The 19148-nt window shown below is 42.0% G+C and overlaps 1 protein-coding gene across 2 annotated transcripts in view; it reads right to left on the bottom strand.

Moving 5' to 3' along the window:
- LOC311107615 (disks large homolog 5-like) overlaps nt 1-19148 on the bottom strand; it is a 104562-nt gene that overhangs the window by 62247 nt on the left and 23167 nt on the right. The window contains exons 2-3 of one of the 2 annotated variants that reach the window (XM_084150136.1): nt 3209-3277; nt 242-416 (exon numbers count right to left, since the gene is read on the bottom strand). In XM_084150136.1, the coding sequence (XP_084006262.1) occupies nt 242-416; nt 3209-3277 (244 nt within the window). The remainder of the gene's footprint in view (nt 1-241; nt 417-3208; nt 3278-19148) is intronic. The other variant, XM_084150137.1, reaches the window with a different exon arrangement.

Below are 19148 nucleotides of genomic sequence, written 5' to 3'. Positions count from 1 at the left end.
TAGAAACATATTATATTCTTATTTACAATAAAAGTGACTCCAAAATATCACAATACATTATTTACCATGAATTTCTATTTCTATAATCTGAAATACAACCAAAACAAACAGAAAATGCATCCAACAAATTTGTAGACCCCAACCCACCAGGGGGCGGCCCACAGTTTGGGAACCATTGGTGTAGAGTACTGTAACTGCAGTATCTATAGCGGTTCTGTCTCTACCGTGAGTGCTACTGTACCTGCAGTCATCGAAGGTGGTGCCGGGCGAGGACAGGGCCAGGCGTTTACGTAGCTCGTCCCTCTCGCGGGTCACCTGTCTCAGCTGGAACAGAACCGCCTCCATCTTCTCACTCATTTGACCGTGGCGTTTCTCCATGTGGGCCGGAGGAGGGGACGAGGCTTGACCCGTGGTACCTGTCACAGTCAGACTGTCACTGATGGCTAGGGCCCTTACACCGACATTACGGCCCCATCCCAAATCCACCCCGAAACCCGAAACCCTACTCCCTGCCCTATGCATTTCTGGAGATCTGAGGATTTGATTTGTATAAGCAGTGTGGTGAGACTTACATCCACCTAGGTGGAGCTATAACTACACTGCTCAAAAAAATAAAGGGAACACTTAAACAACACTTAGGAAGCAACACTGATTGACAATAAATGTCACATGCTGTTGTGCAAATGGAATAGACAACAGGTGGAAATTATAGGCAATTAGCAAGACACCCCCAATGAAGGACTGGTTTTGCAGGTGGTGACCACAGACCACTTCTCAGTTCCTATGCTTCCTGGCTGATGTTTTGGTCACTTTTGAATGCTGGCGGTGCTTTCACTCTAGTGGTAGCATGAGACGGAGTCTACAACCCACACAAGTGGCTCAGGTAGTGCAGCTCATCCAGGATGGCACATCAATGCGAGCTGTGGCAAGAAGGTTTGCTGTGTCTGTCAGCGTAGTGTCCAGAGCATGGAGGCGCTACCAGGAGACAGGCCAGTACATCAGGAGACGTGGAGGAGGCCGTAGGAGGGCAACAACCCAGCAGCAGGACTGCTACCTCCGCCTTTGTGCAAGGAGGAGCAGGAGGAGCACTGCCAGAGCCCTGCAAAATGAACTTCAGCAGGCCACAAATGTGCATGTGTCTGCTCAAATGGTCAGAAACAGACTCCATGAGGGTGGTATGAGGGCCCGACGTCCACAGGTGGGGGTTGTGCTTACAGCCCAACACCGTGCAGGACGTTTGGCATTTGCCAGAGAACACCAAGATTGGCAAATTCGCCACTGGCGCCCTGTGCTCTTCACAGATGAAAGCTGGTTCACACTGAGCACATGTGACAGACGTGACAGAGTCTGGAGACGCCGTGGAGAACGTTCTGCTGCCTGCAGCATCCTCCAGCATGACCGGTTTGGCGGTGGGTCAGTCATGGTGTGGGGTGGCATTTCTTTGGGGGGCCGCACAGCCCTCCATGTGCTCGCCAGAGGTAGCCTGACTGCCATTAGGTACCGAGATGAGATCCTCAGACCCCTTGTGAGACCATATACTGGTGCGGTTGGCCCTGGGTTCCTCCTAATGCAAGACCATGCTAGACCTCATGTGGCTGGAGTGTGTCAGCAGTTCCTGCAAGAGGAAGGCATTGATGCTATGGACTGGCCCGCCCGTTCCCCAGACCTGAATCCAATTGAGCACATCTGGGACATCATGTCTTGCTCCATACACCAACGCCACGTTGCACCACAGACTGTCCAGGAGTTGGCGGATGCTTTAGTCCAGGTCTGGGAGGAGATCCCTCAGGAGACCATCCGCCACCTCATCAGGAGCATGCCCAGGCGTTGTAGGGAGGTCATACAGGCACGTGGAGGCCACACACACTACTGAGCCTCATTTTGACTTGTTTTAAGGACATTACATAAAAGTTGGATCAGCCTGTAGTGTGGTTTTCCACTTTAATTTTGAGAGTGACTCCAAATCCAGACCTCCATGGGTTGATAAATTTGATTTCCATTGATAATTCTTGTGTGATTTTGTTGTCAGCACATTCAACTATGTAAAGAAAAAAGTATTTAATAAGATTATTTCATTCATTCCGATCTAGGATGTTTTATTTTTTTGAGCAGTGTATATTGTTTATTTATCAAATCCTCTCAGATCTCCACATGTCTTGAGGCACCAATTGAGACAGAGCACTTGTGTCATACTTCATTAAATCCATAAGCCAAACAATCCAAAGTAAATTGGCACATCGTTATTATGAATAATGTGACAACAATAATCAACAAAGCAGCAAAATGTGACACATGAGGTCTTCATGACTATGTTTAAAGGGACAACCTGGGATTTAAACAATAACAAAGCGGTCACCGCGCCACTGTTTTTTTAACTAAGCTCATGAGGCAGTTAGGAGCTGAAGTCTTTAAGAACCAATGGCTATATACCATCAATTTAAAAGTCCAAAAATGGATGAAACAATCCCAGATTACCCCTTTAACCATTGACTTGTCCTGTTTTGTGAGTGTAATCAGTCCAACACTCCAGCCATGCCTCAATTCATTAAATCAATGGGCCTATGTTGCAGTGTTGATATAAATAAAACACTGCTATATGTTTTCTTTCTGGGCCACTGATTATTCCCCTGACTAAAGAAAACAACAACCACCACAACAGAGTCCTGCACCCCTCTTTCAGTAGCTCGGCTCTGCTCTGCAGGGCAATCCCTCTGGCGTCCACCCAAATGACACCTCATTCCCTATATAGTGCACTACTTTTGACCAGGCCCCATAGGGCTCTGGTCAAAAGTAGTGTACCATGTACAGAATAGGGTGCCATTTGGGACACAGCTATATCCCTCTCCCTCAGAGAGAGAATGGCTCAATGAAAACCATTCCGGGGGGTTGGTGGGTTGCCTTTGTAAATCCTTTCACATCTGTGTAATCACTTGTTTGTGCTGACTGAAAGTCAGAAATAGCATGCTGTCTGGCTGGTTAGCCAGTTCTCTGGACCACATTCACCTAGCTTCCTAAGCCGTAAGAACAACACATTTATATTCAAACATTCATACAACTACAGGATTGTTCCAGAAATCCTGGTTAGAGGATTCCGGATTTCCTGTTTATTCCTGCTTGATTCCAGGAATATTACAACTTGAGTTTCTGGCAAACCTGGGAATTTTGCCCCCCTACTACTGCCAAAAGAGATCAACCATTCCAGACTCACCTATGCTGCTGAGGGAACTGCTGCTTTCAGAGTCAGACGGCATGGTGGACAAAACACTGTAGGTGGACCCTGCCAAACAGGACACAAAGACATTCAAGTCAGTCCATTTATACAATACATCGTTACTGTTCATAAAAAACAATAATGTCTCTTGGAAGTTGACTAATTCAAAGATGTAACTGTAACTAATCTGATGTACATAAGAAGTGTGTTCTACCAGCCTGCCTTTTCTGTGTTTGTTATTCAATAAAAAATGTGTTGTAAAAAAAACTAAATGTGTATTTTTGCTGTCTGTTAAATCCCAACCACCCTGACACCACACATTTATACCGACATTCATACATCATGCTCTGATTACATCAGCACCTTGTATGTGAGAAAAGTGCTTTACAAATTAAATAAACTATTATTATTATTATTATTATCTATAGTACCGGAGCCTACTGTAGTATTGTGCCTCAATGTATTACTCAGTGACTAACTACACTACACAGGCTTGGTTGAGTTCAAAGGGTTTATTCATCGATCAGTAAGAGACTTTGTTTCAACTTCAGATGAGAGACAGACGGCAGGCTTCGGCCAGGTCTGACAGAAGAGTCAGCAGAGGTGTGTGGCTTATTATCCTAGAGGATGCATCCCAAATGGCACCCTATTATAGTGCACCTCTTTTGACCAGAACCCTATAGGCCTTGGTGAAGAAGTAGTGCACTATAAAGGGAAGAGAGTGCCATTTGGGACACAAGTAGACAGAGAGGCTAAGCAGATGCTACTGCTGCTGCTGAAAAGAGCCCAAGAGAGGCTCAGAGCAGTCAGCTTCTTCATGTCACCTCCGCACGCGCACACACACACACACACACACACACACACACACACACACACACACACACACACGCACCCAGCACGCGCACACACACACACACGCACAGAAGAGAACCATCTCCATCTACAACTAAAGCTTCTCCTTCAATATGAGGACGTTTCTTTATAGAAGTAATGCATTATTAATGAACCACAAAATTCTAGGAATTATTTTATCAACAATTGTGACAAAAGCAGATTTATGCTCTTGAAGAAGATTGAACATGAACCCTTCGCACCACGTTGTTGATAGGCTATTTATTGTTGAGACACTGACTTATTTTACCTGCACATCTGAAGCTGTATCTTGAGTGTCTTGAAATTCCTGCCATGAGAATCTTCCCAACATTTCTCTCAGCATCAGGCGCTCAGTCTTACAGCCTGCTTACTTAGTTAGGCCTTTTAGTCCTTCTGGAGCATACGCCATCAACATCAACAGAGTTGTATGTCATCTTGAAGGGACAATCGGCAGTTCAAACAACAACAAAGTGGACACCCCACCACAGTTTTGGTAAACAGCTGAGTGATGGGAGAAATGTAACCACTCTCAAATTCATAAGGAGGGACCATAGTTTTAACAATGTTTGAGGTTATACAGTGTTTGTTTACAATTACAATGGAACATGCTTATATTTCGGGTTCTGATGGGGTATGACAGTTGAACTAAGCTCATGAGGCATTAATAAGTTATATTCTTCAAGAACCAATGGGGATTGGTGCATACAATTTTGCACTTAAATACATGATATTATATTCACTTAATTACTTTTCTATTGTTGTTGCATTGTCTTGTGGTGAACCTGCAAGAAAGCATTTTGTTGCACTCTGTACTCCACATACATCATGTGTATATGACTAATAAAAATTGAAGACCGAATCATTAGATCACTTGTTTTGGTACTGCCCTAATGTAGCTTGTTTTTAGTCACAGGTTCAGGAATGGCTGAAGAATTGCAACATTTACCTGGAGCTACACTACAGTTCAAAAGTTTGGGGTCACTTAGACATTTCCTTGTTTTTTCGAAAGAAAAGCAATTGTATTTTATGCTGATTAAACAAGCAATAAAACGGACCTTCTTGAGACTAGTTGAATATCTGGAGCATTAGCAATTGTGGGTTCGATTACAGAATCAAAATGTCCAGAAACAAATAACTTTCTTCTGAAACTTGTCAGTCTATTCTTGTTCTGAGAAATGAAGGCTTTTCCATGCGAGAAATTGCCAAGAAACTGAAGATCTCGTACAATGCTGTGTACTACTCCCTTCACAGAACAGCGCAAACTGGCTCAAACAGAATAGAAAGAGGAGTGGGAGGCCCCTGTGCACAACTGAGCAAGAGGACAAATACATTAGAGTGTCTAGTTTGAGAAACAGACGCCTCACAGGTCCTCAACTGGCAGCTTCATTAAATAGTACCCGCAAAACACCAGTCTCAACGTCAACAGTGAAGAGGCGACTCCGGGATGCTGACTTTCTAGGCAGAGTTGCAAAGAAAAAGCCATATCTCAGATTGGCCAATGAAAAGAAAAGATTAAGATGGGCAAAAGAACAAAGACACTGGACAGAGGAAGATTGGAAAAAAAGTGTTATGGACAGACAAATCGAAGTTTGAGGTGTTCGGGTCATAAAGAAGAACATTTGTGAGACGCAGACCAAATGAAAAGATGCTGGAGGAGTGCTTGTTGCCATCTGTCAAGCATGGTGGAGGCAATGTGATGGTCTGGGGGTGCTTTGGTGGTGGTAAAGTGGGAGATTTGTACAGGGTAAAAGGGATCTTGAAGAAGGAAGGCTATCACTCCATTTTGCAACGCCATGCCATACCCTGTGGACGGCACTTGATTGGAGCCAATTTCCTCCTACAACAGGACAATGACCCAAAGCACAGCTCCAAACTATGCAATAACTATTTAGGGAAGAAGCAGTCAGCTGGTATTCTGTCTATAATGGAGTGGCCAGCACAGTCACCGGATCTCAACCCTATTGAGCTGTTGTGGGAGTAGCTTGACCGTATGGTACGTAAGAAGTGCCCATCAAGCCAATCCAGCTTGTGCTTCAGGAAGCATGGGGTGAAATCTCTTCAGATTACCTCAACAAATTGACAACTGGAATGCCAAAGGTATGCAAGGCTGTAATTGCTGCAAATGGAGGATTATTTGACGAAAGCAAAGTTTGAAGGACACAATTATTATTTCAATTAGAAATCATTATTTCTAACCTTGTCAATGACTACATTTCCTATGCATTTTGCTATATTTCCTATTCAAACTCATTTCATGTATGTTTTCATGGAAAACAAGGACATTTCTAAGTGACCCCAAACTTTTGAACGGTAGTGTAACTCTGCAAATAGCACTGCTGGGTGATTTGAAAAGTCATAGTCAATCGAGCAATAATATAATAATACTCTTCGCAAAATCTGTAGAAACTATGAGAAAAGACAGGTTCAGACGTTTTGTGAAACATCATAGCACAGCCGAAACATATATGGCAAATAGAAATCAAAACTGGATGGTCTTCAGAGATAGATGGGAGGGGTTGAGTGTATCTGAAGGATGGGACAAAAAATAACAAAAAACAAGATAACTAATGTAAAATATACTGTGTCCATAAAATGTATATAGTATGTATAAACTGGAAGTAGAAGACTAAGTATAGTTGTCTACTAGTTTACTCCAGTTAGGGGAGGGGCTTAGGGGAAAATAATAATGAAGGAAAACATATTTCATAACAAAAAAATATTTAAAGATGCACTACGCAGAAAACGCTCCGCCATTTCCTGGTTGCTAAAACTCTGATAGGTTGCCAAATTTCAGTTTATGTGACAAAATAGGATAGTATATTGTAGAGAATCATTGTACCATCTAAACCGCTGTGAAATATATTTTCCATAACCAAAAATATTGTTGTTTCAGCTGTTTGAAGCTGGTGTACAAAACCGAAAGTAAAAGACGCAAAAATAAAACGTAAGAACAGAAAGCATAGAAATAGCGCACATAGAACATATCTACCGTTTCTTAGACTTACTTTCAAATAGAATGATAGATCTATAGCTCACATTTTCATGTGAATTTGGTCGGGTCACCAAAAACGTACATATTGCCACTTTTAAAAAATATATATATTTACATACCAAAAAAAAAAAAAAAAAAAAAAAAAAAAAATATATATATATATATATATATATATATATATATATATATATATATATATATATATATATACACACACAGTAGGGAAAAAAAGTATTTAGTCAGCCACCAATTGTGCAAGTTCTCCCACTTAAAAAGATGAGAGAGGCCTGTAATTTTCATCATAGGTACACGTCAACTATGACAGACAAAATGAGGGAAAAAAATCCAGAAAATCACATTGTAGGATTTTTAATGAATTTATTTGCAAATTATGGTGGAAAATAAGTATGGGACTAATAACAACAACTAATAATAACAAGATAACTAGTGTAAGACATGCTGTGTCCATAATAAGTACAGTGGGGAGAAGAAGTATTTGATACACTGCCGATTTTGCAGGTTTTCCTACTTACAAAGCATGTAGAGGTCTGTAATTTTTTATCATAGGTACACTTCAACTGTGAGAGACGGAATCTAAAACAAAAATCCAGAAAATCACATTGTATGACTTTTTTATTTTATTGCATGACATTAGTATTTGATCACCTACCAACCAGTAAGAATTCCGGCTCTCACAGACCTGTTAGTTTTTCTTTAAGAAGCCCTCCTGTTCTCCACTCATTACCTGTATTAACTGCACCTGTTTGAACTCATTACCTGTATAAAAGACACCTGTCCACACACAAACAGACTCCAACCTCTCCACAATGGCCAAGACCAGAGAGCTGTGTAAGGACATCAGGGATAAAATTGTAGACCTGCACAAGGCTGGGATGGGCTACAGGACAATAGGCAAGCAGCTTGGTGAGAAGGCAACAACTGTTGGCGCAATTATTAGAAAATGGAAGAAGTTCAAGATGACGGTCAATCACCCTCGGTCTGGGGCTCCATGCAAGATCTCACCTCGTGGGGCATCAATGATCATGAGGAAGGTGAGGGATCAGCCCAGAACTACACGGCAGGACCTGGTCAATGAACTGAAGAGAGCTGGGACCACAGTCTCAAAGAAAACCATTAGTAACACACTACGCCGTCATGGATTAAAATCCTGCAGCGCACGCAAGGTCCCCCTGCTCAAGCCAGCGCATGTCCAGGCCCGTCTGAAGTTTGCCAATGACCATCTGGATGATCCAGAGGAGGAATGGGAGAAGGTCATGTGGTCTGATGAGACAAAAATAGAGCTTTTTGGTCTAAACTCCACTCGCCGTGTTTGGAGGGAGAAAAAGGATGAGTAAAACCCCAAGAACAGAATCCCAACCGTGAAGCATGGAGGTGGAAACATCATTATTTGGGGATGCTTTTCTGCAAAGGGGACAAGACGACTGCACCGTATTGAGGGGAGGATGGATGGGGCCATGTATCGCGAGATCTTGGCCAACAACCTCCTTCCCTCAGTAAGAGCATTGAAGATGGGTCGTGGCTGGGTCTTCCAGCATGACAACGACCCAAAACACACAGCCAGGGCAACTAAGGAGTGGCTCCGTAAGAAGCATCTCAAGGTCCTGGAGTGGCCTAGCCAGTCTCCAGGCCTGAACCCAATAGAACATCTTTGGAGGGAGCTGAAAGTCTGTATTGCCCAGCGACAGCCCCGAAACCTGAAGGATCTGGAGGAGGTCTGTATGGAGGAGTGGGCCAAAATCCCTGCTGCAGTGTGTGCAAACCTGGTCAAGACCTACAGGAAACATATGATCTCTGTAATTGCAAACAAAGGTTTCTGTACCAAATATTAAGTTCTGCTTTTCTGATGAATCAAATACTTATGTAATGCGATAAAATGCAAATTAATTACTTAAAAATCATACAATGTGATTTTCTGGATTTTTGGCAGTGTATCAAATACTTGTTCTCCCCACTGTATATATGCGAGAAAAATAATAAAAAACATATGTGGGATTGGAAGTGATACAGACAATTACATTGATGGAAGTTACAATCTATCTGCAATATTAAAGCTAATCTACCCCGTAAGAAAAAAATAGAAAAAAAGAAAAAATAGTTTATGTAAACTTCCGACTTCAACTGTATATTGGAAATGATGCAGACAATTACATGAATAGAAGCCACAATCTATCTGCAATATTAAAGCTAATCTACCCCCTAATAAAATTGTAATAATAATAATAATAATAATAATAATAAATAATAATAATAATAATAATAATATAACTTTATATCTTTCATTTAAGCGCAAAAATTGACATATCAATTGCAGATTGCCCCTCTAAAGCACAAACATCCATAACCCCCTGGCCTGTCACCCAGCACAACACAATGCCTTAGCACATTTATTAACTTCTACTTGGGTCCAGGGTGGAAGAGAACAGCTGATAGAACAGTTTTGTCAGCAACTTCTGGCCATGACGTAAGGCCTACTACTCAAGTCAAAGAGAGCCAGCCAGGGTGACAAACGGTTCTATTTACCCACATCCCAGCAAGAGCACTATATCAATCCCTCTATGGCAACGTTCCCACTAGCTATAGGAGACTGTGGTTTGATTAAAACTAGGCAGAGAGAGAGACAAAAAGAGAGTCCAGAGAGAAAGAGTCCAGAAAGAGAGAGAGAGCGAGTCCAGAGAGAGAGAGAGAGAGAGAGAGAGAGAGAGAGAGAGAGAGAGAGAGCAAGAGAGATCCCAGGCTTACAGGACTGAGTCTCACCCCTTCCTTTTCCCCCAGCCAGCAGAAGTGAAAGAAAAGAGGGATGTGCCTGAGGACCAGAACAGAACAGAACAGAAAATAACAGAACAGAGACATCCATCCCCATGGATCAAGCCTGTTTTGTTCTCTACAGCTTGAGTTTCCCATCAATCTGTTTGGGCAGAGACTGAGGCTGCATACTCCCTAAAGCCCATGAGGGCCCATGAGGCCGTGCTCAAAATAATGCACTACATAGGGAATAGGGTGCCATTTCAGACGCAGCCTGAGAGTGTCACAATGGGCAAGGTCCACGCCTCACTCACTTTCTGGCTTCTTGGAAATCATGTGACGCTATCTGGAACTTTACTGCTGCAGTAGCTGGGATGGCTAGCTGGCTGCAGTGAGTGTGAGTGTGAGTGTGAGTGTGAGTGTGAGTGTGAGTGTGAGTGTGAGTGTGAGTGTGAGTGTGAGTGTGAGTGTGTGTGTGTGTGTGTGTGTGTGTGTGTGTGTGTGTGTGTCTGTGAGTGTGTGTGTGTGTGTCTGTCCTAACTCATTTGTAACTCATTTGTGTTGATTACTTTGCCACAGCAGAGCAGCTGTGCTCTTCCCTGAACTGGGCGATAAAATGTTCAGATCAGTGGCGGTCTGTGCTGCTTAAGATTAGGGAGGACGATAAAAAAAATGTATGAGCATGGCCTTATTTCTATTACAGCATATTGGATGACTGTCATTCATATTCCATTCACCCAGCTCAATGTAACATTGATAGGTTTAGGCTACTATATGATACTCGAATATACCCATCATGAGGTTGGTACTAGGTAGAGAGACAAATTGGAGTAATCAAGGTGACAGACAGTGACACATTCAATACCGCCTTGCATAATCTTGCCTGCATGTAGCTGATCTAGGGTGTAATCATTAGTCCAAACAGTTGCAAACGAGAGTTTCTATTGAACAAATTCAGGTAGGTTTATCCCCGTTTCATTCTGTTTGCTTCCATTTAAGAAAAGTTTTTCAACAGAATCGGCGGAATGAATACACCCCTGATCACCCGCACACACAGTTCCTTTTCATAGCAGCCACATACAAACAGCATCATCACTTTGCTTGTTGTATAATTCCTTCTCGCATTTACACGCTCTCCTCCTCTCACCTTCTCCCTTCCATGTGTGGACTTCAGTGCACAACACAACAGCTGTCTGTGACTAGGTGAAAAAAAACATTCCAAGCCAAACCTTCCTACCATAACCGCTAACCGCTACACACAGCCTACATCGTTGTCACCATATTGCCTAACGTCATCGTCAACATAGCTAACAGAACTAACGTGTTAGTAAACGTGCTACAATTACGCAGTACAGTGTACAGCAAGCAGTTTAGCAGTTACACTGGCTGGCCCTGGTATTTTGTACTTGTATTTATTAAGGATCACCATTAGCTACTGCCAAGGCAACAGCTACTCTTCCTGGGGTCCAGCAACATTAAAGCAGTTATATACAATTTAAAATATTACATGACATTTAGGGGTGTAACGATCCATCTACTACATCGATGTATCGATTTATATTCCTATGATCCAACTACATCGATCTGTGCTCGGTGAGTTGGCCTTTTGGACAACATATATCAATCTAACATCGTTTTAAAATGTAATAAATCGATTGTATCGATACTAGGAAATACCCCATTGGATTTAAGCACGTCAGACTTTATATGGATGTTTTTTCTTAGCACTTTTAATGATAAAGGCTTTAAACATTACTCGATTCAGTCTGCCTATCTGTGACGTCATCGCCCCGCGCCAGCAGCAGCGCAAAGGCGCAAAGACAACAAAACATAGCATGGCGGACGACAGAGGAGAAGCCGACGAGCGAGAAATTATCAAGCCACCATTGCGGTCCTTACAAGAAACAGGAATCTAGGAAACTTCACCTGCACTGTCCAGTATCCAGGTATTTATTTCAGTCACACTGGTTGAATTTTTGGCTAAAAGGTTACTGAATCGATTTCAAGTCACTGAATCGTTTCGGATCGTATCGTTCTAAATGAACCAATATCGTCCTTGAATCGTATCGACAACCACGAATCGTGATACAAATCGAATCGTTGTTAAAACGAATCGTTACACCCCTAATGACATTACATTTCATAACACTTTTCACAACACATTCAGTGTGTTCCCACAGGCCACTACTCTACTACCACATACCTACAATACAAAATCCATGTGTACGTGTGTGTAGAGTGCGTGTCTTATCATGTGTATGTGTAAGCGTGTCTTTGCCTGTGTGTGTGTGTCTCTTCACAGTCCCCACTGTTCCATAAGGTGTATTTTTATCCGTTTTCTAAATCTGATTCTACTGCTTGCATCAGTTACTTGATGTGTAATAGAGTTATGTGTAGCCATGGCTCTATGTATTACTGTGCACCTCCCATAGTCTGTTTAGGACATGACATCAAGTCTCTCCTGCCCACGGTTCTGGCCAACTAATCCAATATTGACACCATTGTCACTCACGTAGGTTTTAACGACCTTCGTTTTAGGCGATCCGAGGAACTGAGGGAGGACTACAAACATTTTTAAAGACCCTTGCTAGCACAGGGAAGATAATAATTATCTATAGCCCCCTCCCGTGCTACCGAAGGGGTTCGGAACGTTTCAGCCGACTCTTTGCCCTAAACGAGTACCTGAAGAAACTTTGCAACAACAGGAATGTCTCTTTTTGTGACAACTTTGATTTGCTGTGGGAGCAACCACCACTTTTTAAAAGAGACGGAATTCACCCTAACCACAAGGGTTCCAGGATTATTTCCAGCAACATCGCAAACTGGTAGTGCTTCAGTTCTCCCTGTCAGAATAAGCAAGACTTGGAAACCATATCAACTCCTATAGAAATGGCACTATGGTTATTGTGAGTAACCTAATTTATGTAACTTTAACTCAGCCTTCTAGTGAGTTTATACAAACTGTCATCTCCTACCATTCTGATAGATTGGAGACTGTCAGAAAATGTGGTTGTAACGTAAAAAATGTGGTTGTTATTCCATTGGTTACCTTAAGGCAGAGTGGCCCACACTCATTGAATATGGCGCATTTAAATGTTAGTAAAACCTTTCTCGTGAATGACCTCATTACTGAGCGCAAAGTTGATTGCATGTTTCTCACTGAAACATGGTTGTCTTCAGATTGTAGTGCCGCTCTTATTGAAGCCCCCCCCCGGACTACAGCTTTTCATACTCTATCAGAAAAGGGAAAAAGGGTGGGGTGACAGCCTCTATTTTACTAATGCTCTCAGTTGTAAGGATATTTCATTTGGTGACTTTGGGTCTTTTGAGCATCATGCTATACTGTTTAAATGTCAGCCACCAGTGCTGGCCATAACCCTGTATAGGCCACCAAAGCACTGCCCAACTTTCTTTACTATTGTCTATTGTCCTTGAGAACTATGATAAAATCAATGTGTTGGGTGATTTTAATATTCACGTTGACAAAGAGACTGACTCCAAGGCCATTGAATTTATGAATCATTTGAGCTCTATGGACTTTATCCAACATGTTACTGGGCCCACCCATAACCGCGGCCATACTCTGGACCTGGTTATTTCCAAGGGGTTTTCTATTGACATATCCTCTATTGCTGATGTTGCTTTATCTGATCCCACTGTGTATTTTTTACTACCTTGCTGCCCATAGCACAGGGTAATACTGAACGCATTATTAAGAAACGCTATATAAACGCTACAGATTTTAAACGCTGATCTGTATAAAGGAAAGAATGAATGGGGCCATGTATCATGAGATTTTGAGTGAAAACCTCCTTCCATCAGCAAGGGCATTGAAGATGAAACGTGGCTGTGTCTTTCAGCATGACAATGATCCCAAACACACCGCCCGGGCAACGAAGGAGTGGCTTCGTAAGAAGCATTTCAAGGTCCTGGAGTGGCCTAGCCAGTCTCCAGATCTCAACCCCATAGAAAATCTTTGGAGGGAGTTGAAAGTCTGTGTTGCCCAGCGACAGCCCCAAAACATCACTGCTCTAGAGGAGATCTGCATGGAGGAATGGGCCAAAATACCAGCAACAGTGTGTGAAAACCTTGTGAAGACTTACATAAAACTTTTGACCTGTGTCATTGCCAACAAAGGGTATATAACAAAGTATTGAGAAACTTTTGTTATTGACCAAATACTTATTTTCCACCATAATTTGCAAATAAATTCATTAAAAATCCTACAATGTGATTTTCAGGAAAAAAAAATCTAAATTTGTCTGTCATAGTTGACGTGTACCTATGATGAAAATTACAGGCCTCTCTCATCTTTTTAAGTGGGAGAACTTGCACAATTGGTGGCTGACTAAATACTTTTTTCCCCCACTGTATAACAAGGCAATTAGAAATGCCAGACAGGCTCATTTTTCTAACTTAATCACTCATAATCAGAATAATTAGAGAGTGCTCTTCTCGACCATTGATGGCCTGATAAATCCTACCGCCACAAACCTATGTGAACTTTCCTCCACATCTAAATGTGATGAATTTGCAGCATATTTCAGAGATACGATAACAAACATTAGGCTCTGATGAGAAGTTTGATGATATGTGCCCTAGCAAAGGCACTATGGATTTAGGTAAAAAACCTAGGTGTTATTTTAGATTCTGAACTCATTTTCTAATCACACATTAGGAATGTGACCAAAATAACTTTTTACCACTTGAGGACCATTGCCAAGGTGCGGACGTTTCTCTCTCAGGCTGATACAAAGAGACTCATCCATGCTTTTATTACAAGCAGTCTTGACTATTGTAATGCTCTCCTGTCTGGTCTAACCAATAAAGCTATTGGTCAACTGCAAAACATACAGAATGCTGCAGCACAGGTACTGACCAAGACCAGACGGAGAGCACACTTTACACCGGTTTTAAGGTCTCTGCACTGGCTGCCTGTGAGTTTTAGAATACATTGTAAGATTCCTCTATTGGTTTTTAAATCAATCCACGAATGTGCACCCCAATACATGTCAGACATGCTTTTAAGTTATGTAGCCAGTAGGTCCGTCAGGTCCTCTGGCACTTTAAACTATACCAACGCATAGGACCAAGAGGCATGGAGAGGCAGCCTTTAGTTACTATGCCCCCAGCCTCTGGAATAGCCTGCCAAAGAACATGAGGGGGCCGAAACTGTGGACATTTTTAAAACAGATCATAAAACACACCTTTTTAGCTTTACTTTTCCTTAGGGTGCTTTTTAGTCATTCAGTTTTTATTGTTATTGTTTTTTTTTTTATCCTCTTATATTTGTTGTGTAGTAAATATTTCCGTTTTTATTTTCATTGTTTTTCATTGTTTTTTCCTGTGAAGCACATTGTGTTGCATTCCATGTCTGAAATGTGCTGTATAAATATGGCTTGATTTGATTTGATTGTGAAGAGCCCTCTGGTGGCATGCCTTGTGGGGTATGCATGGGTGTACAAGCTGTGTGCTAGCAGTTTAAAAACAGACAGCTTGGTGCATTCAGCATGTCAATACTTCTTACAAAAACAAGTAGTGATGAAGTCAATCTCTCCTCTACTTTGAGCCATGAGAGATTGACATGCATATTATTAATGTTAGTTTTCTGTATACATTTAAAGGCCAGCCGTGCTGCCCTGTTCTGAGCCAATTGCAAGTCCCTCTTTCTGGCGCCTGACCACACAACTGGACAGTAGTCCAGGTGCGACAAAACTAGGGCCTGTAGGACCTGCCTTGTTGATAGTATTGTTAAGAAGGCAGAGCAGCGCTTTATTACGGACAGACTTCTCCCCATCTTAATTATTGTTGCATCAATCTGTTTTGACCATGACAGTTTACAATCCAGGGTTACTCCAAGCAGTTTAGTCTCCTCAACTTGCTCAATTTCCACATTATTCATTACAAGATTTAGTTTAGGTTTTATTGAATGATTTGTCCCAAATACAATGCTTATAGTTTTAGAAATATTTAGGACTAACTTATTTCTTGCCACCCATTCTGAAACTGACTGAAGCTCTTTGTCAAGTGTTGCAGTGATTTCACTCACTGTAGTAGCTGACGTGTATAGTGTTCAGTCATCCGCATACATAGACACACAGGCTTTAATCAGAGTCAGTGGCAGGTCATTAATAAAGATTTAAAAAGTAAAGGGGCCTAGACAGCTGCCCTGGGGAATTCCTGATTATACCTGGATTATGTTGGAAAAGCTTCCATTAAAGGACACCCTCTGTGTTCTGTTAGACAGGTAACTCTTTATCCACAATATAGCAGGGGGTGTAAAGCCATAACACATACGTTTTTCGAGCAGCAGACTTGTCAAAAGCCGCAATGAAGTCTAAGAAAACAGCTGCCACAATATTTTTATCATAGATTTCTCTCTGCCAATCATCAGTCATTTGTGTAAGTGCTGTGCTTGTTGAATGCCCTTCCCTATAAGCATGCTGAAAGTCTGTTTTGAATTTGTTTACTGTAAAATAGCATTGTATCTGGTCAAACACACTTTTTTCCAAATGTTTACTAATGGTTGGTAACAGGCTGATTGGTCGGCTATTTGAGCCAGTAAAGGGGGCTTTACTATTCTTGAATGACTTTTGGTTCCCTCCAGGTCTGAGGGCAAACACTTTCTTGTAGGCTTAGATTGAAGATATGGCAAATAGGAGTGGCAATATCATCCACTATTATCCTTAGTAATTTTCCATACAGGTTGTCAGACCCAGGTGGCTTGTAAATCTTTTCACCTCTTCCACACTCACCTTTCGGAAGTCAAAATTACAATGCTTGTCTTTCATAATTTGGTCAGTTATACTTGGATGTGTAGTATTGGCATTTGCTGCTGGCATGTCATACCCAAGTTTGCTAATCTTGCCGATAAAAAAAATCATTAAAGTAGTTGGCAATATCAGTGGGTTTTGTGATGAATGAGCCATCTGTTTCAATGAACCGAGTTTGCCTTTTTCCCCAAAATGTCATTTAAGGTGCTCCAAAGCTTTTTACTATCATTCTTTATATAATTTATCTTTATTTCATAGTATAGTTTCTTCTTCCTTTTATCTAGTTTAGTCACATGATTTCTCAATTTGCAGTACGTTTGCCAATCGGTCGTGCAGACTTATTTGCCATTCATTTCGCCTCATCCCGCTCAACCATAAAGATTTTCAATTCCTTATCAATAACAGTTTTTACAGTCATTTTCTTAAATGGGTGCATGTGTATTAGTAACTGGATTAAGCAATTTCATAAATGTGTCAAGTTGTTCCTCATTACACACCACAGACCACCAAATATTATTTACATCATCAACATAGGAATCACTACAAAGCTTATTGTATGACCTCTTATACACTATATTAGGCACAGCCTTTGGAACTTTGGTTTTCTTAAATATGGCTACTATATTGTGATCACTACATCCGATGGATTTGGATACAGCTTTAAAGATGATTTCTGCAGCATTAGTAAAGATGTGCTCAATACATGATTTCATTCCTGTGCTGTTTGTAAATACCCTGGTAGGTTGACTGATTACTTGAACCAGGTTGCAGGCACTGGTTACAGTTTGAAGCTTTTTCTTGAGTGGGCAGCTTGATCAAAGCCAGTCAATATTAAGGTCACCCAGAAAATAAACCTCTCTGTTGATATCACATACATTATAAAGCATTTCACACATATTATCCAGATACTGACTGGTACCACTTGGTGGTCTATAGCAGCTTCCCACAAGAATGGGCTTTAGGTGAGGCAGGTGAACCTGTAGCCATATTACTTCAACAGTATTTAACATGAGATCCTCTATAAGCTTTACAGGAAATAGGCCGCAACACCGCCCCCATTGTCATTTCTGTCTTTTCTGTAGATGTTATAGCCATGTATTGCTACCACTGTATCATCAAAGGTATTATCTAAGTGAGTTTCAGGGATAGTCTGAATATGAAGGTCATTTGTTACTAGCAAGTTATTGATTTCATGAACCTTGTTTCTTAGGCTACATATGTTAATGTGGGCTATTTTTAGCACTTTTCTGGGATGCTCGATTGTTTTTATTGCTTTACTGGGAAGCTTATCAGAAGTAGACATCAATGTTATTTATGTTTGAGCTGATAGTGCTTCCAACTAGGGCACACCGCCCCAGTGCTAACAGTATAACTTTGGTTCATAGGCACATGATTACTGTATACAATAGCTGTAGGATAGACAGAGGCATTCAGCGGAGTTAGAGGGACATAAATTAGGTTACTTACATTGTGACTTCCAATGCTACTGGGATAATATACATTTGCTGCAGTATTACTATCAGCGACACAATGGTAGGGATTATCTGAGCTGGGCTTGGGTCATTGATAAGTCATTCCCTCAACGCAGCCTTGAAATGTGTGGACATAGTCCAGGAGCCAAGATGATTTGGATGGACTCCATCATTCCTGTAGAGCATCTTCTGTTTCCAGAAGGTGTCAAAGTTATCTATAAAAGTTATTCCAACAGAGCTACAGTAACCTTTTAGCCAGGTGTGAAATGCCAGTAGCCTGCTGAATCTTTTACACCCACGGCCCAACAATGGTACTGGACCTGAAATAATTGGCCGCTTTTTGGAATCTTTCAGAGCTAGAATCAGTTCTTTAAAATCATTTTTTTTTCAGCAGTTCCGAGCTAGCCCTCCTAATGTAATTTGAGCCCACAGGGACTACAACAGTGTCAGCTCTCGGCAGCTGTCGCAGAACAGTCGGAAGCAGCCTTGTAATGTCCTGTACTCGTGCTCCAGGATAGCACAGGGATTTTGCTCCGGGAACCGAGCTGTTTCTTACCATAGAGCTGCTCGTGACGACAGCTGGTGCAATGGTCGAGGAGGTCCGGCCATTCTTTCGCAAACCCCTAGAGGACCGAAGGGCGGTGGGGCCCGATGGACTGAAGCCAGCTGTAATATCCATCATGGATGATGAATGGGCCGGAGTCTTAAGACAGCCTCATGGTCCAATGAGGGGGCAGCCCTGAGGATCTGAACCCGAGGTAGAAGCCACCGGAGAGGGAGACAGAACAGAGGACGAAGGCGCAGGTACCTCCGTATCCAATCTCGAATCGGAAGCCCCCAGGGAAAAAGGCGCCGGAACCTCTGGATCCAGGGTGGCAAAGCTGTTTCTAGTCTGTGTCCAGTCCGGCCTTACCTTCGCCTGGTGGCGATAAATTAATACAACCGAAAGCTTACCTTGACTTGGAAGAGTTCCAGTGTTGGATAGCCTTAGCCAGCTAGCTAACATAAATAGCATTCCTCTCTGTTTGAGCCGGGTGTTTGAGTAGGCTAAATTAGCTAGCTGC

The sequence above is a fragment of the Coregonus lavaretus genome (genome assembly GCF_964263955.1).
Source record: "Coregonus lavaretus genome assembly, chromosome: 1".
In the NCBI taxonomy this organism is placed as follows: Eukaryota; Metazoa; Chordata; class Actinopteri; order Salmoniformes; family Salmonidae; genus Coregonus; species Coregonus lavaretus.
The sequence above is the reverse complement of the archived record's forward strand: the minus strand, read 5'-3'. Positions and strand labels throughout refer to the sequence as shown.